The sequence below is a fragment of the Mustela nigripes genome, chromosome 3, assembly GCF_022355385.1.
Source record: "Mustela nigripes isolate SB6536 chromosome 3, MUSNIG.SB6536, whole genome shotgun sequence".
Classification (NCBI taxonomy): Eukaryota; Metazoa; Chordata; class Mammalia; order Carnivora; family Mustelidae; genus Mustela; species Mustela nigripes.
In genome coordinates, this window is record NC_081559.1 from 93,969,437 (window position 1) to 93,991,508 (window position 22,072).

Here is a 22,072-nt window from a genome sequence, read left to right on the forward strand (position 1 = left end):
TTTTTTTTTTTTTTTTAAATCTGAGAATTAAACAGCCTTGACTTCTGTAAGCTTGGCAGCTGGGCAGTACAGAAAGTCACCAGAAAAAAAATAGCTGATTTCTGTAGTTCTGTGGCATTTGGCAGGGTGTCATGTAGATAGCACGGGGCCCTGTGACAGACACCAGTGTCTGTGTGATGATGCAGGCTCCGTGGGTCAGGGTCCGGTTCTCAGATTTACCAGCTCAGGAACTTAAAATCCAGATGTGATAAGATTCTGAATAACCAACTCCGAGCCTGACTGGATGGCCAGAATGCTGTCTAAATTAATTTACACGGGGTAATAATCGCTATCAGTTATGAACTCAGAAGACCAAAGTGCTGATCAGAAAAGTGCTTGTTGAGCAATAGCCTATGAACTGGTCTCTTTGAACTGGTCTCTTTGCTCCAATCGGTGACACCCAGGGCTTCTGGAATTTCTGAGTGCACAGTTTTTTAATCGGTTTTTATCAGTTTTCTCCTGGGTTCACTCTGAGATTTTAAAAAAGTGCTTCATGGATGGTGGTGATGGTGTCTCAACAATGTGAATGCGCTAATGCCCCTGAACTTGCTAAATTTTATGTTATGTGCATTTTGCCCAGGTTGCAGGAATTGGTACAAACTGCTCAGGGCCTTCCAGAGTGTGGCTCGCTCGGGCTGTCTTGCTCTCTCTCTCAGGTCTCCCCTCCTGTTTTCCCCAGCGTGTATGCTAGGCTTTCTTCCTGCCTTCTTGCATGTGCGCTCATGTGACCTTCCTATCCCAGCCTTGCTCAAATCTCTTCCAGCAAAATTCTACCCGTTTACAATGTACATGTGCATATGCTCTCCATCAGAAGGCCTCATTTAGTCATACTCCCTTGCTCCACCTGATGTGCTCTCTCTCCACTTGGAACACTTAGCCTTTTGTTTAGACCAGCACTTCCCAAGCCTTGTGTATCAGAATCACCTGGAGAGCTAGTAAAGCACGTAAGGGCCCCAGCTGAACGTGGAGGGACGGTCCTGTGTCTTTATAGGCTTCCCCAGTTCCCAAGTGAGTTTGACGACCTCTGAGGTGGACTTTGCTTATCATGTTTCTAACTCTTTGTGTTTTTTCATGTCCTTGGCGTACTTGCTAACACTCTCTATTAATTTGTAAGCTTTTGTGGTTCTTACGCCTCTTTAAATGTGAGTCCTCAACCATTGCACTGAGCACAGTGATGTCAGAGGAGGAACTCAATGACTGGGTGTCGCACACAATCGACAGAGGAAAGTCAGAGCTGGAGGTGGGGAGAGAAGGGTTGGAGTGGTACTAAGCAAAGCGGAGCAAGGTGTGGGCTATTTGGTGAAAACTGATGATGACTTGATTAGGAAAGCCACAGGGAAACCCTGGTGAGTCAGTTACCGAAGGTCCACAGGGCACTTGGTTGTCATCCGAAGCCATTGTCATTATCAGGGTCTTTGTCCCGAGGGAACATATCATCTCTGCAGGGTGATATCTAGTCCTGATAAGGATAGAATGACTTAGGAGAAGGGCAGAGAGGAAAGCCCAGTGGTATCTCGATGGGCTTAGACTCTGCGAATCTGAAGTTCTTAGAACATATGGAGGCCAGAGACCGTTCTGGAGGGTATGGCCAGAACTGTGAGAGCTATATTCTCTGATAAGACTCTGGGCCCAGCGAGGGTCCACTGGGGCGGACTTGAGACTGTGGCCTGACGGTAGCCAGTGTCTATAACCTACAATTAAAATGAAACCCCAAATCCCAGTAGGGTCTGGAGAGATCCCTGAGGGTTCTGTTGGTGTCTGAGGGCTCCACTCTCTCCATCTCAGCAAAATGGGAGGGCTGGGAGGAAGGTGCTGACCAGGGCCGCACTGGCCTGACTCCCTTAGTGCTCACCTGTTTGATGGGAAGCCACCATTTCTGGCACAACGCATTTCATTCATCCACCCATTTAATCATATACATTGATCGAGCACTTACTGTGCTCCAAGCACTTTGCTGAGCACCTGGTGACATATTCCCCAAAACAGGCAGGCACATCCCACACGCACACTCTCATTCTGTCCCCACTTGTCCTCTGCCTGCTTGTCCCTTGGAAAATCTCCCTTCAGAGAATATCCATTTAGGAATAGGAGCAAGAAGGGGCGCCTGGGTGGCTCAGTGGGTTAGGCGTCTGCCTTCGGCTCGGGTCGTGATCCCAGGGTCCTGGGATGGAGCCCCACGTTAGGGCTCTCTGCTCGGCGGGGAGCCTGCTTCCTCCTCTCTCTCTGCCTGCCTCTCTGCCTACTTGTGATCTCTCTCCCTCTGTCAAATAAATAAATAAAATCTTAAAAAAAAAAAAAAGGAATAAGAAAAAGGGATATTTCTGAACAGCAGTTTGCCTTGAAATTGCTTACGTTCTAATGACCCTATTTACTTATTTCTAGGATGTTGTAGATTTCCTCTCCCTTGATTTGTCTTATGAATGCCAAAGTGAGGCGAGTTTGCCACAGAAGCTGAGTAAACTGCAGGTAATTTGAGTCATTTCTCACATTGATGATGAATGGAGACGGTTCCCAGCAGCATATTAGACATTTAATGCCCAGCTGATGGGCAAACTGCCCCCACAGCTGGCAGAGAGGCCGAGCTGCACCGGGGAGATAGATCTCCCTTGCCACATTGCTGGAGAACATGGAGGGGTTGGGGGGAGAAGGTCGGCAGTCTTCTCTGTAAAGGATAAGGGGACTTATCTTGTTAAGGTAAATATTTACATGATCTCTTGTGCTGAAATCTAAGAATTAAAGTTCCAGTATTCTTTCTAAGATTTAAAAAGGCATTTCCTGGATGGTGGCCATGGTTACCCAACAGCGTGAGTGGACTTAATGCCATTGAACTATACATGTGAAAACAGTTACAATGGTAAATTGTATATGTATTTCACAACTGAAAAGAAAAAAGAAAAGACCTTTCACACCCAGGTCTGCTAAACCAGATGCCAGCCATAAGAACCTTCCTGTAACCTCAGGCCCTTTCTTCCTGTTCCCAGGATTGTTTTCCTTAAGTATAATGATTGTGACTAGTTAGCGAAAGTGTGTTGATTGCCACCTACCTAAGTGTTAGCTTTCTCCCCTATGCTTGGTCCCTGCTGAGCAACTCCTTGTGGAAGACAAGTTCCAAATTCCCAGGAGTCCTGACCGTCCCCCTCCACCTCCTCATAGGGTAGAAGGGATTTTACCTTCCGAGTCCTAGCAGTATTTCCATACTTAGCCCTGAAGAGCTGCCTTCTCAGAGGCCTCTCTGGGGATGTCTGGCCACCAGCATTCACCCATACCTTCCTCTTGCTCCTGCTGGGGTGGGCACAGAGCCGCTCCCCTCTGCTTTCCGCCCCGTGTCTCCTAGTTTTGAAACCCAACATCCCCACCGCCAAGCCAGGTGGGTGGTTAGAGGAATTATCTGTTGCGAGGCCAAGCTCATCAGTGTCAAACCCTCAGTGCAGCAGCTAGGTGGGACCTCCATTTGACCTGAGGCTGGAAGCTGGAAATGGATGAATTAGCATCCTTCCTACCTCTTGTCTCTGGATTTTCCTGCCACCCTTTGCAGGCACCACTGCTTTGATTATCTACAAGGAATATGATCTCAAAATCCAAGACAGCAGATGCATTTGCAAGACATTTGAGTAATAGCCACTGTGGTTTTCGTGCCTGCTGTATGCCCAGCTCTGGTTGGGATACTTGATGCTCACAATATCCACACACACACCCCCTCGCCCCCGCCACAGCCAACCCCAGACCGTAAGAAACCTAACCAAGGTCAGACACGAGGTAGGGAGCAGAGCTGGGACTGGAAGCAGGCATTCTCCTGACACCACACTGCCTCTCCAAAACAAAAATAATTCCAGGTTGTTGGGAACATTATAGTGAGGGTGGCGTTTTTGAAAATCACGTGTAATTTTAGTTATTTTTGTAACTGTCTTCCCTCCTGAACCCGAACTGCCTTGACCTGACTGTGCCCTGGTGGGCTTGTGTGCCAGATTTCTGGTCCTTCAGGGCCGCTTATGTAGCATCTTCGAAGCCTTCTGATGCCTGTGATAACTAAACCTGTCCTTTGTCTTCCTTAAGGAATTTGGCCAGAGCTTGTTGCTCAGTGAATGGATTCAGACCACGCTGACGTTTTAAAACTGTCTGGCTTATGCAGACGTAGCATGCTTTAGAGAGCCCATCAGCATTGCTTGGGCTTCATTTCTGCTTGAGAATGTGGTTTACAGGGTTTCCCTCTTTATATCAAAACATTTTCAAGAAGACCTGCCCTCACCAGTGCCTGGCGAGAGCCGTAACGCTGAGTCAACAGCTGGCCAGCTGTTAAAACCAGTAAAACCTGCCTTGGACAAACTCAGGCTGCCCTTGGTTTTGCCCTGCGGCGGTTCTTTGTTCCTTTTATTTCCTTAGGTAGGAATTAAATTTCACCGTGTTGCCCTTGACAGCTCAGATGCAGCCCAGAGATTCCGGATGGCAACTCGGATTTCAACTATGAGGACAGAACTGAGCTGGAGAGGAGACCGGCCCTCTCCATGGTCGTTGGTTACAAGCCTGTAGTGTTCCCACACACTTAGCCCCCCAGGACAGGAAGAACAGTTGAATTCTCACCCAGGAACCCAAATCACACCACCCACAGCTTTCTTCCCCGTGTGCCTCGCGTGCCTACCCTCCCTCCTTAGCGCAGGTCCCCTGCCTCCTTCTGGGTTGAATGCAGAGCAGCGGGGAGCAGGTGCCCTCTCCCTTCCTATTTCCCTCCACTCTCCCCAGAGCACGTGCACATCCTCTGAGCCTCAGGGTCCAGCAGCCGCTGCTCCTCCCACCAGCACACAGGTGCTCTGGGCTAGAGGCCATCCTCAGGGCCAGCATCTTGATAAAGAGCCACAGCACGTCTGAATTCTGAAATCTGCGGGAGGTGCATGAGCAGCCTCTCACATCCTATTAGTAGGAGAGGCTCTGCTCTCCCAGGGAATTCTCTGGTCATCAGAAGACTCCTCCAGCTCTCCCATCCTGTGATAGCACAAGCCGCCCCCACTGTGTATTGACCTTTAAGGATAGAGAAAATCCTCTGTTTCCCAGCACAGGGAAAGGACGAGGGCTGTGTGAGCTGCAGCTCCACTAATTGTGGTCCTGGGCCACTTAGCTTCGCCAATCTGAAGACCCCTTATCTATGAAGAAGGGACACTGTTGCAGGTGACTCGGAAAATAACATGCCCACCTTCTTTGGAAGTGGTTGTGTTGGTATCTCTCAGTGACCTTTAACTCCTCCGAGGAGGGAAAACTTGGTGTGGGGAAAATGACCAAAGCCAGCCTCCCCAAAAAAGGTTATTTAAAGTGAAGTCAAGCTGTATGCTGACAGATAGGTCCCCCAATAACGGGTCTGTGATCAAAGGAGCGAGAGTGATACAAAGCAAAGGTCAAGCAAAGCTTTATCTTGCGCCAAGCATCAAGAATCAAACTGACTGGTTGGGGCCGTATCTTACAAAGAGGCGATGATTCCCAGCCTCATAGACTAACTTTTATAGAGCAAAGGCCATGTGGTTGAGCCTGGCCACACACAGGTGGCCAATGAGATTGCAACACACAGAGAAAACTGCATAGTCATGCTAGGTCACACATGGGTAGCCAATTGAATTTCAATTTACCCTAGTAGATATTTGAACTAGCCTATCACCTTGGTCAGAATTGGCACCCAAAAGGTGGGGCCCACTCTCCTTCATAGCTAGGGAGACAATATGTGCGCCCCACTGATTGGATGTCTCCACCTGGCCTGACCTACCCTTGTATCTGAGCTTTGCTACCTGGGACTGGTTTCCTGGACTTGCTTTTAAGTAAGTTCCTCTGGGAGAGGCAGGGTCAATCTAAGTTTACTGCATAAACAACAAAATGGCTCCCTTTGGCTAAGTAGGCCCTTACACCAACCTTCAAATGTTTCCTTCACTGTGGAGAAGAAGATGAGAGAAAAGTCACATCTGCTCCTTTTGAATGAAGACCTCTTCTTTTAGCTTTTTATCATGGGAAATGTCAAATATATCTAAACATAGACAGGAGAGTGTCATGAATCCATCCCCACCTTCAAAATCTATTGACTTATGGCTAATCGTGTTCCATCTATCACCTACCTTCCCCTTATCAAGCCAGATTAGGCGTTTCTTTGTTGTTGCTGTTGTTGTTTTTAATTCATGACTCTAAGATCAAGACCTGAGCTGAGATCAAGAGTGGGATACTTAACTGACTGAGCCACCCAGGCACCCATCAAGCCAGATTCCTCTGACACAAACCCCAGACATTCATAAATACTGTTATGGTGGCACCTGATTAAGCTTCTTGTCATAACAAAGGCCCCTAATGTGAGTGGATGGCCTTGTTCCTGGTCCCAACACCGGGCCGGGTTCTAGGAGGAGACTTGTAAGCATGTTGAACCTGTCTCTTGGCCGGGGGTCAATGGGGAGAGTGGCTGATGTTCCTGAAAAGCGTCGACTGTTCCCGCTCAGGGTCTAGGGTCTGCTCCCATCCCTAAATGACCTGGCTGGAGAACATTTCTCAAACCAGGGTATTTATAGCTTCTCATCTTGAAGCTATATCCCTGTTATCAAAAGACTTACTCTAGACAGCTCCTGTTCACTTTCTGGCTTTGATCTTTTTCAGACTATTGAGCCAAAAGTGAAAATTTTTATCTTCAATCTGAGATTCCAAGACTGTCCTTCCGCCAGGAAGAACTCAACCGGGCCGCTCTTTAGCCTTCTCAAGGGTGAGTGGACCATTGCTGGAGAGGTTTGTTTTTGTCCTTCTAAGTTTTTATTTCAATTCAAGATAGGTAACATACAGTGCAGTATTGGTTTCAGGAGTAGAATCAAGTGATTCATCACTTACCTAGAACATCCAGAGCTCATCACAACTACTGCGCTCCCTAATGCCCATCACCCATTTAGTCCATCCTCCACCCACCTCCCTCCATCAACCCTCAGTTTGTTCTCTGTAGGTAAGAGTCTCATGGTTTGCCTCTCTCTCTGTTTTTATCTTATTTTTCCTTCCCTTCTGCTATGTTCATCAGTTTTGTCTCTTAAATTCTGCCTGAGTGAAATCCTATGGTATTTGTCTTTCTCTGACCTATTTTGTTTAGCATAATATACTCTAGTTCTAGCCATGTTGTTGCCAATGACAAGATTTCATTTTTTTTTTAAAGATTTTATTTATTTATTCGTCAGAGTGAGCACAGGCAGACAGAGTGGCAGGCAGAGGCAGATGGAGAAGCAGGCTCCCGCCGAGCAAGGAGCCCGATGTGGGACTCGATCCCAGGACGTTGGGATTATGACCTGAGCTGAAGGCAGTGGCTTAACCAACTGAGCCACCCAGGCATCCCAAGATTTCATTCTTTTTGATGGCTTAATAATACTCTATTGTATATACCCCACATCTTCTTTATGCATTCACCAGTTGATGGATATTTGGGCTCTTTCCATAATTTGGCTGTTGTGCATAATGCTGCTATAAACACTGGGGTGCATGTGTCCCTTCAAATCACTGCTTTTGTATCCTTCGTGTAAATACCTACTAGTGCCAATTCTAGATTGTAGGGTAGCTCTATTTTTAAGTTTTTGAGGAAACTCCATACTGTTTTCCAGAGTGGCTATGCCAGTTTGCATTCCCACCAACAGTGTAAGAGGGTTCTGCTTTTGCTGGTGAGGTTTTGAGTGATATTTGGTGCACTGGCTTGGGAGTAGCAGTTTTAAAAGTCTGAGGTTCCAATAAGAGGAGGGACCAGAAGAGGGCTGGTCTGAGAGATCTCCCCAGTTGGGCGTAGTGTCCCTTGCCTTTGTATTCTTGGTCCCTTAGCTCCCATTGACTTGAGAAAGAAGAGAGGTTCTGTACAAAGGTGACAAAGATGCTTTGGTCTTTTGGAAATAAAGACCATTAGGCTTCCAGGTTCAGGTATAAGTATGGGAACTGCTCTGTGCCTGAGTGTCCCTTTTCATTACTGCTCCCTCCAAGATCTCTCACCTTTGCCCCCCTCCACTTATCCTTGCTCTTTTCCCCATTACCTCAGCTTGCACATGGCCCTGGTGAGCACCTTACTGAAATCTTCAGATCTAAGACCCGCAGCTCATGGACCATCTTCTCCGTGTCTCTTAGTTCAAATTCATGAGAGTGAATCTGATTGGTGGACCATGGATCAAGAGATCACTCAGGGTCCAATCACATCAAGGGAAAGGTGGATTGTGTTAAGGCATCAGGGGCTGAGGTCTACTAGAGAGGGCAGGTTCCTGGGTGTCCTGGTATTCATTCCAGTCACCCTATAAGGTAGAGTAGAGTAGAGGTCAGTAGTGCCCTTTCTACTACTTGTAGCCAGTGCTGAGCCAGCTTCATAGACCTCACGACACTCACCCATAGATACAATTTAATAACCCTCACCCTAACTCACATTTGATGGCATAATGATTTCTGTTTTTAAGTTCCATCCCTTTCTAAATGGCTAAAATGGCCAATTTATTGTTTATGCATAGTTCACAACAATTTTAAAAATTCCATCTTGTTCTGATGTTTGAGTTCTTCTAAATCAGTTGTTCTCCATGTGTGGTCTTCAGACCAGCAGGGTCAGCATCCCTTGAGAACTTGCTAGATATTCAAATCCTTGAGCCCCACATCAAATGCACTGGCTCAGAAACTCTGGGGTGGGCCCAGCAATCTGTGTTTAACAAGGTCTGCAGGCGATTCAGATGCACAGGGAAGTTTGAGAACCACTGTTCTAGCTACATGGAAGTCAGTTCCCACCTCCTTACCTCTTTAGCACATGGTATTTTCCAGGGAGCTTAGAATGATTGCTTGGAGCTTGGGTGTGGAATAAATAAGAAAATAATTGATCAGCCATAAACACTGTTGGTTGGGCCTCCAGGAGCCTTATTTAAACTTCTTGTTTTACAGCCATAAGTGAACACCAGGTTCTCACCATTGGGTCTGATGTTAATACTCTGCTAAGCTGTTCACCAAGTTCCAAGAAAAGGTAATGTTAGATTTCCTATTGAACTATCAATACGTGATACTTGCAGAATGCTCTTTCACGTGTGTACTCACGGGGGACTGTTGTCATCTGCCTCTTGGCCAGTGATTTTTATCCGGATGAGAAATGAAGGCTCCAAGGGGACAGCAGCAAGAAAGCCAGTCTCCCACTGCATCTGACTCTGGGCTCACGTGTTTTTGCATCCTCCCTCGTCTTTCTGCCCTTGTGAGCCTAGCGGTTTGCCCAAGTCCACACAGCAAGCAGAGCTGGGATTTTGAACCCTTGCCTTCTAGTTGAAGAGCTTGCTGGAGGTAGTGTGTGTTTGTGGAAGGCTGGGTTAGAGATAGATCTGACTGTCCCATTGAAGTTACATGACCTGAACAAGTGAGGGGAGTTCTCTGCACCCATTTCCTCCTGTGAACTGTGAAACCTCTTTCCCACAAGGGGCCAGTAGTGTAGGTTGGAGATTCAGCTGTTGCAGTGAGGCAGAAGCCTAATTCAGGGATTTTCTGAGAGGTTTTATTTTATTTTTTTAAAGATTTACTTATGTGTTTTAGAGAGAGGGAGTGAATGGTGGGGGGGGGGAGCAGATGGAGAAGCAGAGAGAGAAATTCAAGCAGACTCCACACTGAGCACAAAACCTGAGCGGGGCTTGATCCCACGACCCATGGGATCACAACTTGAGCCAAACCCAAGAGTCAGACGTTTAACAGACTGTGCCAGCCAGGTGCCTCTGAAAGGTTTTAATCTATGGTGTGGTTGCAGATAATTTCTTACTGAATGATTGAAGTACCAAAATTTGTAAATGACATATTAAAAAAATTAGAGTGGATATGAGGTTACCCCAATAATGACACCCTCACACACTCTATCTAGTCTGATATGCTTCTCAAGTGAACAAGAAAAAGATGGTGTGGTGAGCAACACCGCAGGTCGTTCCCTAGATCCCTCAGGCTTCTATGGGTGTGTTAAACGCATGAGTTCACGCAGCATTTGTTGACAAAGGACAAAGACTGGAAAGAAGCATTTGGCTTCCCAGACTTTCAGGTAGAGCTCTCCTTGTCCTTCACCTTAGACTTCACTAGGACAGCTCAGTCTAAGGTCATACACTTTAGCTGCTACCACCTCTTTGTCCTTTTCCTCTCCCAACACTTGTATACTCTGTTGTTCAGTCCTCTCAACTTACTTTAAGCCAGCAGGTCACACCAACAAGCCCAAAGCAGCTGCTGCATGTAAGACTTTGTCCTGGGAGTATGAACGGTGGAAAGAGGAGACAGGCCAGAACCGCTCCCTGACCACGCTTGGCGTCAGTGGAGGCATGCTGGCCACATCTTTTCAGAAAATAATACTCAAGAGGCCATAAAAAGGAGGGCTACCCTGAAAGCTCAGTGCCTGCAAAACCACAAGATGTCATGTAACACCTGTTCCAAGGCTCTCCCTCTAAACCTTGGCCTGAAGCAAAAGTCCAATGCCTGCTAACAGTAACCTGACATCCAGGGGTCCTCACTCAGGTGGACATCGGTGGACAGCCCACTGGGGGCTGGGCAGCCCAGAGGGGAGACAGGCCCACAAATGACTCTAATGCCAGACTGTGAGAGAAGCACTGCTCCCCAGATGGGGGAGAAAGAGCATTATCTGGGATGATCCGAGGTGGCTGGGGGCAGGGGAGGGACAGCTGAAGGAGGGCTACCTGAAAGGCCTAGGCATAGGGATCAAGGCTTCCTGTGCTAAATCTCTTCCCAAGTTAGGCAAACCCTAGACTCCCCGCATTAAACCTTTAGAGGGGCGCCTGGGTGGCTCAGTCATTGAGCGCCTGTCATCAGCTCAGGTCATGATCCCCCCAGGATCAAGCCTCGCACTGGGCTCCGAGCTTGGTGGGAAACCTGCTTCTCCCTCTCCCACTCCCCTGTCTGTGTTCCCTCTATCACCGTGTCTCTCTCTGTCAAATAAATAAATAAGAATAAAATCTTAAAAAAAAAAAAAAAACTATAGAGTAAACGAGGGGCACCTGGCTACCTCAGTCAGAAGAACCTGTGACTCTTGATCTCAGGGTTGTGAGTTTTAGCCCCACTTTGGGTATAGAGATTACTGAAATAATTTTTAAATTAAAAAATAAAAAAAGCCTTTAGAGCACACTGTATTTTGTCCAGGAGCTGTTTGTTTATTTCTTCAAGACCTAATTTCTTCCAAGCTAGGAGGACAGCCAGGATCAGGAGGGCTGGGTCAGAGCAGCTGAGGCTGTTCACTGAGTGGGTGTCACTTGTGTCCTGATTGTGCTCCAGAGACCTGCATATATTATGGATAATCCATAACTATAGATCATCCCCCCCCCCCACTGCTGTTTTAGCAAATGTATTAGCGAATGCTTCATAAAACAGGAGGTGTTTAGGTTTGGAAAACCCAGCTTTGCTCCATGGCATTGAGGTCCCTCTGCAGTGTCCCTGTCGCTTCTACCAGTTCTGTGCTCTGTGCCAACCTAGTACTAATGTCATCCTCTCTCCACAAGATGGCACTTGGACAGGAGATGCTCTTGGATTGCACGTCCTTGGGCCTCCCTCACCCCCACCCCATATATTTTCTTCCCTGGACCGAACACACCCACCTCCACAGACCTTTCCTCAAGGTTGCCCTCTGGTGGTATAACTGCCACAAACTTTTTAAAATTATTTATTTATTTATTTATTTATAATTAATTATTTTTATTAACGTATAATGTGTTATTTGCCCCGGGGGTACAAGTCTGTGAATTGTCAGGCTTACACATTTCACAGCACTCACCATAGCACATACCCTCCCCTGTGTCCATAACCCAACCACCGTCTCCACACCAGCAACCTTCAGTTTGTTACATGAGATTAAGAGTCTCTTGTGGTTTGTCTCCCTCCCAATCCCATATTGTTTCATTTTTTCTTTCCTACCCCGCAAATTCCCCACTCTGCCTCTCAAATTCCTCATATCAGGGAGATCATATGATAATTGTCTTTCTCTGATTGACTTATTTCGCTCAGCATAATACCTTCTAGTTCCATCCACGCTGTCGCAAATGGCAAGATTTCATTTCTTTTGATGGCTGCATAGTATTCCATTACACACACACACGCGCGCACACATGCACGCACACACACAAATGTACATATATACACATACACCACATCTTCTTTATCCATTCTTCTGTTGATGTACATCTAGGCTCTTTCCACAGTTCGACTATTGTGGACATTGCTGCTATAAACATTTGGGTGCACGTGGCCCTTCAGATCACTGCATTTGCATCTTTAGGGTAAATACCCAGTAGTGCGATTGCTGGGCCGTAGGGTAGCTCTATTTTCAACTTTTTGAGGAACCTCCATGCTGTTTTCCAGAGTGTCTATACCAGCTTGCATTCTCATTAACAGTGAAGGAGGGTTCCCCTTTCTTCACATCCTTGCCAACATCTGTCGTTTCCTGACTTGTTAATTTTAGCCATTCTCACTGTGGTTTTGATTTGAATTTCTGTGAGGCTGAGTGATGTGGAGCACTTGTTCATGTGTCTGTTGGCCATCTGGATGTCTTCTTTGCAGAAATGTCTGTTCATGTCTTCTGCCCATTACTGCCACATGCTTTTGAACTGTGCTTTCCATCCCGCAGGGCAGTATTTGGAGATTGGGAAATCAATTCAGGGTTTGTTTTGAAATATTAGAAAAAAGTGTTTTATTTAAAAAAATGAAGGATGGAAAGACAGAAGGAGAGAAATGGACTAAAAATAAAACAAAATAGAAAATAGACTATTCATGTAAGGATAGCATTTTTACGTTCTGTTTTATTTCAAATCTATATTTGTCTGAATTTTATTATATGAAATATTAAAATATATAAGTATCTACACACAAATATAGTGATGTATGGTTAAAAGCACACTTGTTTATAAAGATTTTATTTATTTGAGGGGCTCTCAGTGAGTTGAGCTTCTGCCTTTGGCTTGGGTCATGATTTCAGGGTCCTGGGATTGAGCCCCGCATTGAGCTCTCTGCTCAGCAGGGAGCTTGCTTCCTCCTCTCTCTCTGCCTGCCTCTCTGCCTACTTGTGATCTCTCTCTGTCAAATAAATAAATAAAATCTAAAAAAACTTTATTTATTTGAGGGAGAGGGCGAGCAGAGGGAGAGGGAGAAGCAGACTCCCTGTTGATTAAGGAACCCAACAGGAGGCTTGATCCTAGGACCCTGGGACCACAACCCAAGCCAAAGGCAGACAGTTAACCAGCTGAGACATCCAGATGCCCCTAAAAGCACAGACTGCTGTATGACTTGCAAACTGTGTGATCAAGGAGTTCTCATTTAAAAGAAAATGAGATATGAGTTCATTTACATTAAAAAGGCTGGAGACGGATAATCTAGAGAAGGTATAATTATTGGGAATCCAGGCTCCTATTTCATTTTGTCATCCTTAGTAAGGCTTCTATCTTATGGCCCCGGATGGATGCTTGAGCTCCTACTTTTATATCCACAGTCCAGGCATCATGGAGAAAGGACTGCCACTCACCATGCTCCTTCAGTACCCCAGGGCAGGTCCCAGTGGAAGAGCTAGAGTTAATATTGAGCCACTGCATATCAGTAGAGCTATACCAGTAGCTCAATTATTGAACTGCTTCTGTACCAGCTGGAAACTAGGTGCTGGTCTGCTGATGCCCAGAACTTACTCATTTCTTAAAGTCTCAGTTTCCTTTTCTGCAGGATAAGGATACATAATTGTAGTGCTTATCCCATAAATCTGTAAGTATTAAATAAGAGACCAACATTCTTATCATAGTAGCCAGTACAGAATTAAGGCATAATAAATTAAAGCCATCATTATTGGCTATGTTGTTTTTATTTAGTTAATTAAGTTATTGAGAGGTCGGGGAGGGGCAGGGGAAGACAGTAAATCTTTTTTTTTTTTTCTTTAAGATTTTATTTACTTATTTGACTGAGAGAGACACAGCAAGAGAGGGAGCATAAGCAGGTGGGGTGGGAGAGGGAGAAGCAGGCTTCCCATGGAGCAGGGAGCCGGATGCAGGGCTCAATTCCAGGACCCTGGGATCAGGACCTGGGCAGAAGGCAGAGGCTTAACGACTGAGCCACCCAGGCACCCAAGAGAGTAAATCTTAGGCAGGAGCCCAGCACAGGGCTTGATATCAGGACCCTGAGATCATGCCCTAAGCAGAAAAAAGAGTCCAGTGCTTGCCCAAGAAGCCACAGAGGCACCCCAATTAGCTATGTTTTTTATAAATAATAATAAGGAAAAAATGGCATAGAACCAAAGACAGTACTCAAGGACAAGCTAATACAGGGAACAGTGGGCTTGGCACAGTGTTTGACTCCTGCAGGAGCAATAATAACTGACCTAAGAATAGGCAGTAATAGTAATTTCCCCACCCATCAGTCACTTCCTGTCGACAACTTTGTGGGTATGGTTTTTTCCCTCCGTGTTTCTGGAACCTCCCCTGATGACCCACGTTGTCGCTCTCCCTCTGTCTCAGGGCGGAGGTAAGCCGCAGAGTCATCCCTGTGTCCCTTTGTCTTCCCAACCCTGCAGCGGGCCCTGCTCTCGGACTGGCAGCCGATCCCTTCAGGCCTCCGCGCCACGGGATGTGGGGCGCGCAGCCGGCTCCTCGCCTCAAGGCTCGGCCTACCGGAGAGTCTGGGCAACCTTTGCCAACCAGTCCAGGGCTGAGAGAGACGCTTTCCTGCGGGATGTTTTCCCTGAAGACTTCCTCTGGGGTGTCTCCACCGGAGCCTTCAACGTGGAAGGCGGCTGGGCTAAGGGCGGAAGGGGGCCGAGCGTCTGGGACCCGATGGGGCACCTGAATGCCGCCCGGGGCGCAGTGACGCCGGAGGTGGCCAGTGACAGTTACCACAAAGTGGACATCGATGTGGCCCTGCTTCGGGGCCTCCGAGCCCAGGTGTACAAGTTTTCCATCTCCTGGTCCCGCATCTTCCCCAGCGGCCGCGGGCACCGGCCCAGCCCCCAGGGCGTCGCGTACTACAGCAGGCTCGTGGACAGCTTGTTGGCTGCGGGCATCGAGCCCATGGCCACGCTCTTCCACTGGGACCTGCCCCGGGCGCTGCAGGAGCATGGCGGGTGGCAGAACGACAGCGTGGTGGACGCGTTCCTGGACTATGCGGCTTTCTGCTTCGCCACCTTCGGCGACCGCGTGAAGCTGTGGGTGACCTTCCACGAGCCGTGGGTGATGAGCTACGCCGGCTATGGCACTGGCCGCCATGCGCCAGGCCTCTCCGACCCAGGCGTGGCCTCTTTCAAGGTATGTCTGGGCCCACCTCACTGGGGGAGACATTTCTCTGGGAGTAAGTCATTTTCTCTTCCCTTCAGCAGGACTTTCCTTTTTGTCCTTTAAAAGAAGCCAGAAGTGGGAGGGAAGGCACTGGAAATTGTTAATCACCTTATTTTTCCAGATGCTGTGCTGGCACTTGGAAAAGTCATTATGTCCGTGGCACAGCGCAGCTGGCTGAGGGAATTGGGGGTCGGAGAACAGAAACTGCTTCCAACGGTGTCCGTGGAGGGCTGGCGTTTGGGGCCAGAATTGGGGCCGGCACATTCTCCATGTGGAGAGTGGAAAGTGACAGAAAACCGAACCCAGACTAACCTAAGCAAAGAGGGAATCTGTCTCCGTAGGAAACTGAAAAGCTGGGTTTTAGCTGGTCCCAGTGGAGTTTGATCAGACCTAGAACGGTGCCACTAGTACTCAATTTTTCTTCTTCTCTTGCCCCCCCTACTGGCTTTCTGCTTGAACTGCCTGCTAACCAGATGGCCGCAGCCCGGCTCTCCTCCAAGACCAGCAGGAAAGCAAGCTTGCCTCTCTTCTGGCATTCCCAGCAAATGCCTTCCTGTGTCTTGTGGCTGCTGCCTGGGTTGCATGCCCACCCCCGAGCCAGTCACTGGGTCTAGGCTAGGGGACTAGAATGCACTGGCTGGTCTGGGTCCCCATGCCCCCTCTACCCTTCACACACTGGCTGAGAGGAAAGGAGGGAGAAAGGGTTCAGCTTTCCAGAGGCTAGTCAGTGTAGCATTCCCATAAGAAGGGGAAGTATATACTGGAGACAATAATTTAAATGGCTTAGTATAGGCCCTTTCCGTCCTTTCCATATTTCTTCAAAATCTCAGCCTTCCCTGGCAGCCTTCTTCAGGATGAACTGGTTAGTCTGGCTTTCTCCCACCACACTTGGGGTTCTCTTCCTGAAATAGGAGTCTTTGCCTCATACTAGTTGTTAAAGAGGACGCTATGGCTCATGTCCTTGAGATATAAAGCTTTTTGGAGATGATACAAATACACATAAGAAAATTAGAGAACAGGGCACCTGGGTGGCTCAGTGGGTTAAAGCCTCTGCCTTCAGCTCAGGTCATGATCCCAAGGTCTGGGGATCGAGCCCCACATTGAGCTCTCTGCTCAGTGGCGAGCCTGCTTCCTCCTCTCTCTCTCTCTGCCTGCCTCTCTGCCTACTTGTGATTACTCTCTGTCAAAAAAATAAATAAAATCTTAAAAAAGAAAATTAGAGAACAGTCTCAAATGTCCACAATGAGAGAGAAAAATTGGAATCGGTGACTTGATGAAATGCCAAAAAATCATAGCACTGAAGTCAAGGCTTCTACTCTGTTCTCATTCAGCAAGTGACCATACACACTGAAAGAGAACACTTCTGAAAATGGAAGGTTGGAACTTTTCTCTTCATCTCTTCATTGTAAAACTCATACTAACCTCTTCTCCTTAGGCTTCTTATCCCTACAAGTGTGGCTCCTGGAAAGCCTACCTCACTTTGGTCCTTCACATCTTGCTCTTATGTATTAATTAAAACAGTATAATGCCTTTAAGGGAAAATTTCATAGAAAAAGTTTCTCTCCTGATTCTTCCCATGTATGCCTTCCAGTCCTGGCTCCCTTGCATTCATAGTGTACCCACAGTGCACTTGATTTAGTGCATTTTTTAAGTTGACTTTATTTTTTATAGTAGTTTTAAGTTCATAGCAAAATTGAACAGAAGTTACATTGATTTCCCATATACTGTCTGCCCCCCGCCACAGCTTCCCCCATTATCAACACCCCCCATTACCAGCATGGTACATTTTTTACAATTGATGACTCTACACTGACACATCACTATTACCCAGTGCCCATTTTTCACCTGACTTGTCATTAACACTTTTCTGTGTTCTGCAGCCACAATGGCTGGTTCTGCTAGTGGCCTGATAGCCCACCAGGCCCTCTGCCTTACACGGACTCATTTAGGAGGCAAGCAGTCCTACCTTTTAGAAAGGAGCGCAGTTTGCCATGGAGTTTAGGACCCAGTTAAAGACTAACATTTGGAACATGAAAAGCAGTGAGGAATTTCATTTCTAGGGCCTATTTTGATATGAAATTCTTCAATAATAAGTGTCATCATCTTCAGAAGGTAAAAATGAAAAAGGAAAGAAGCTATGCAGCCACAAGCTCCTGCCTGCACTCCAGGTTTCTGCTTGGTGCTTGTATACACTTTTTAAAAAGATTTTATTTATTTATTTGACAGAGAAAGGGAACACAAGCAGGTTGAGTGGGAGAGAGAGAAGCAGGCTCCCAGCTGAGCAGGGAACCCAATGTGGGGCTTGATCCAAGGACCCTGGGATCATGACCTGAGCTGAAGGCAGATGCCCAATGACTAAACCACCCAGGCACCCATGTATCCACAATCTTCTTTAGTGCTTCTAAATGAATCCATAATTACTGCTTCTTGCAGAAAAGGAAACTGAATGAGAAAATTGAGTTTCCTGAGCAAGTTAGTGACAAAGTCAAGATTAAAATCTATGTGTATTATACTCCAGGCACACCTCTTTTGCCTGTTTTCCCAAGGTGCTCTGCCAAGGGAAGCTATTGACTTTTGTAAGACCTTGAGTTAAGTCTACAAAGAGGTTCCTGGGCATGGGTTTTCTTCCTAGATTTCACTATAGAAAGGAGGACAGGTAGGTTAGAATTATCCCATTCCTTGTATGGCGACTAAAATGATCCTCCCAAATTCATTGTTGATGAATTAGTCAATAAGGATTATTGAGGGCAAAGGCAGAATAGCATTGTTTGGGACAATATAGGCCTAGAGTCAGACTTCCTGCATTCTACCCTCTCTGGATCTTGTTTCCCTCATTGTACAGTGGTAATAATAATTATACTTGCCATATAAGGTTGTTGTAAGAAATACATGAGAGAATTCATTAACAATGTTTACTATGAAATATGGTGCTGCTGCTGCTGCTATTGACCTGTCTGTGGTGGTGGTGACTCATTGACATTGTCATTGACTTACTGTGTCTGTTGTCTGCATTGTTGATCTTGCCAGCACTGGTGTTGATGGTGTTGTCAGTGTCAACAATGTCCATGTCCTTGATTTATTGACATTATTAGCATCTGTCTTAACTTCTTATTGATATTGTTGACTTGTTGACATTGGCATTAACTTGCTGATGACTTGCAGATGTTGTTTATGTTACTTTTTTTATTGATGTGGACATTTTCACTGTTAATGTTGTCATTAACATTGGTAACCTTGACATTGGTGTTAACTTGTTGATATTGTAGACTTGTTATTGGCTTATGATTGTTGGCTTTGCTGTTGGTGGTTATGAAGCACTGTATTCCCTTCTTTCTTCCTCACAAGGTGGCTCACTTGGTCCTCAAGGCTCATGCCAGAGTTTGGCACCACTATAATAGTCACTATCGTCTACAGCATCAGGGACGTGTAGGCATTGTGTTGAACTCAGACTGGGCAGAACCTCTGTCTCCAGAGAGGCCCGAGGACCTCACAGCCTCTGAACGCTTCTTGCATTTCATGCTGGGCTGGTTTGCACACCCCATCTTTGTGGATGGAGACTACCCTGCTGCCCTGAAGGCCCAGATCCAACAGATGAACCAACGGTGCCCCAGTCCTGTGGCCCAGCTCCCTGAGTTCACCGAAGAAGAGAAGCAGCTTCTGAAAGGCTCCGCTGATTTTCTGGGTCTGTCTCATTATACCTCCCGCCTCATCAGCAAGACCCTAGAAGATTCCTGCATCCCCAGCTATGATACCATTGGGGGCTTCTCCCAACATGTGGACCCTATGTGGCCTCAGACCTCATCCCCTTGGATTTATGTAGTACCCTGGGGTATAAGGAGACTGTTGCAGTTTGTATATTTGGAATATACAAGAGGAAAAGTTCCGATCTACCTGGCTGGGAATGGCATGCCCATAGGGGAGACCGAAGATCTCTTTGAGGATTCCTTGAGAGTGGACTACTTCAATAAATATATCAACGAGGTGCTCAAGGGTAAGAATGATGTTGGTGATTGGAAAGTGGGTGGTACTTCTCCAAGTCTTCAGAGTTTTTTTAATGAGACAAAGATAGTCTTCCAAGAAAATGAAGCCAAAAAGTAGTAGTAGTAGTAGTAATAGCATGAATCCTTCACATTACTCTCCCCCAGAAGCCTCAAGTTTTTGCTTCTGTGTTCTTATTTCCTATAATGCCTCCTTCTCCATTCTGCCCATCTGAGTCTTAGCCACTGATCAGGAATCATCTTCTTTTAATGCATTCATTTAACAAAAATGTATTCAGTGCCTATTATGTGCCACACATTGCATAAGAGTGTAGGGGTAAAACATTGAACAAATATCACTTTTTCCCAGAGGACACTCAGAGTCTACAGAGGAACCCAGAAAGTTACAATATAGGATGACAATGGCATTATAAGATGGAACTCCAACCCATTAAATCTTCCCTCATTGTTCTGGCCACATTAATCTCCATCTTCTTTAACCAGCTATAACATCTACATTCCACACCATTGACTTTGACCCAGTTAATTCATACTTACAGAATCATTCTTGCCTAACAAAGCTTCAAATGTATTTTAAATTTTTAAAAAATTTTAATTCCAGTATAGTTAACATACAGTGTTATATCAATTTTAGGTATACAATATAGTGATGACAATTCTATACATTACTTAGTGCTTATCATGATAAATGTACTCATAATTTCCTTCACCTATTTCACTCATCTCCACACCCCCCTCCTCTTTGGTAACCATCAGCTTGTTCTATGTGACTAAGAGTCTTGGTTTGTCTCTTGTATTCTTTGTTTGTTTTGTTTCTTAAATTCCACATATGAATGAAATCATATGGTATTTGTATTTATCTGATTGACCTGTTTCATTTGGCTTTATACCCTCTCCATACATCCATGTTGTTGCAATTGGTAAGATTTCATTCTTTTTTATAGTTGGGTAATATTGTGTTGTATATATAAATACCACATCATTTTTTGATAGAGACTTGGTCTGCCTCCAAAATTTGGCTGTTGTAATTAATGCTGCAATGAACAGGGTACATACATCTTTTTGAATTACTGTTTTTATATTCTTTGGGCAAATACCCAGTAGTGGAATTACTGGATCATAGGGTAATTCTATTTTTAATTTTTTGAGGAACTTCCATGCTGTTTTCCCCAGTGGCTGTAGTAATTTACATTCCCACCAACAGTGCATGAGAGTTCCTTTTTCTCCACATCCTCACCAGCACTTGCTGTTTCTTGTGTTTTTTATTTTAGCCATTCTGATGGGTCTGGTGATATTTCATTGTAGTTTTGATTTACATTTTCCTGACGATGAGTGTTGTTGAACATCTTTTCATGGGTCTGTTGGCCATCTGTATGTCTTCTTTGGAGAAATGTCTGCTTGTGTTCTGCCCATTTTTAAAATTGGATTATTTATTTTTTGGGTATTGAGTTGTATCAGTTCCTTATTTTGAATACTAACCCTTTTTTGGATATGTAGTTTTCAAATATCTTTTTCTATTCCAGAGGTTGTCTTTTAGTTTTGTTGATGGTTTCCTTGGCTGTGCAGAAGCTTTTTATTTTGATGTAGGCCCAATACTTTATTTCTGGTTTTGTTTTGTTTGCCTCAGGACAGATCTAGAAAGATGTCGATATGGCCAATATTAGAGAAATTACTGCTTATGCTCTCTCTTTTCTATGATTGTTATGGTTTCAGGTCTCATATTTATATTTTTAATACATTTGAGTTTATTTTTGTGTATGGTGTAGAAAACTGGTCCAGTTTCATTTTTTTACATGTAGCTAACTTTTCCTATGCTATTTTTTGAAGAGACTTTTCCCTATATGCCTTTTTATTCTAAGTAAAAAGGAATGGCAAATAGTTTTCATCTCATATGTCAGTGCTAATCAACTGATTATGGCGATAAGTGGCGAGTCACCTGCCTATGTTAAGGGGGCTATGTTGAGAAGATTTCAAGGCCTTGTCTAGATTTCCTGAGGCCACTCTCTCTTATACTCTGCTTGTACCCTTAGCATCAAGATTACAATTCTGTAATCTTCACAATCCTGGAATCCCTTTAAGAGATTATCTCAAGTGATCTTTGAAACAGCCTTGTGCAGAAAATAGGGGCATATATTTTAAAAATATTTTATTTATTTGAGAGAGAGCATGTATACAAGCTGGGAGTTGGGGGAGAGACAGAGGAAGAGGGAGAAGCTAGCTCCCCAGGGAACAGGGAGACCAAAGTGGGGCTTGATCCCAGGATCCTGGGATCATGACCTGAGCTGAAGGCAGCTGCTTAACTGACTGATGCACCTAGGCACAGTAGGGGCAGATATTATCTTGATGGGACAATTGTGAAAAATAATGCTCAGAGAGATTACATGATGTGCCTGATCAGCCAGTGAGAGGCCTTTTTACTTCTGTCTCAGCAATACCCTATGACAAACCTATGAGACTTCTATTCATCTTTGTTTCCAGAGCCTTTTACAGCCTGGGACAGTGTAGGTGCTTATTAAATTATTTATTGAATGATTAAGTAAACTATACATAGCATATGAATTATGCCTCTTATACAATTAGTGTTTGTTGAGATTCTGTGTAATCTGATAAAAATAGGGCTTAAGACTTTGCTGGTTCCCACTTTGAGCCCAAAGCTGTTGCTTTACTCTGAGGCTGGTTTTTCCTTGGCTCACCAGACTTCTTTTTTTCCTCCTCCTCCTCCTCCTCCTCTGCCTGCCTGCCTGCCGAGAGGCAGGCAGAGAC

General features: G+C 45.6%; 1 protein-coding gene across 1 annotated transcript in view; it reads left to right on the forward strand.

Annotated features, from left to right (window-relative positions):
• The window catches only part of LCT (lactase), a 56,005-nt gene that overhangs the window by 9,256 nt on the left and 24,677 nt on the right, over positions 1-22,072 (forward strand). The window contains exons 3-7 of the mRNA XM_059394376.1: positions 2,422-2,505; positions 6,655-6,757; positions 8,929-9,007; positions 14,555-15,281; positions 18,657-19,302. Of these exons, the coding sequence (XP_059250359.1) occupies positions 2,422-2,505; positions 6,655-6,757; positions 8,929-9,007; positions 14,555-15,281; positions 18,657-19,302 (1,639 nt within the window). The remainder of the gene's footprint in view (positions 1-2,421; positions 2,506-6,654; positions 6,758-8,928; positions 9,008-14,554; positions 15,282-18,656; positions 19,303-22,072) is intronic.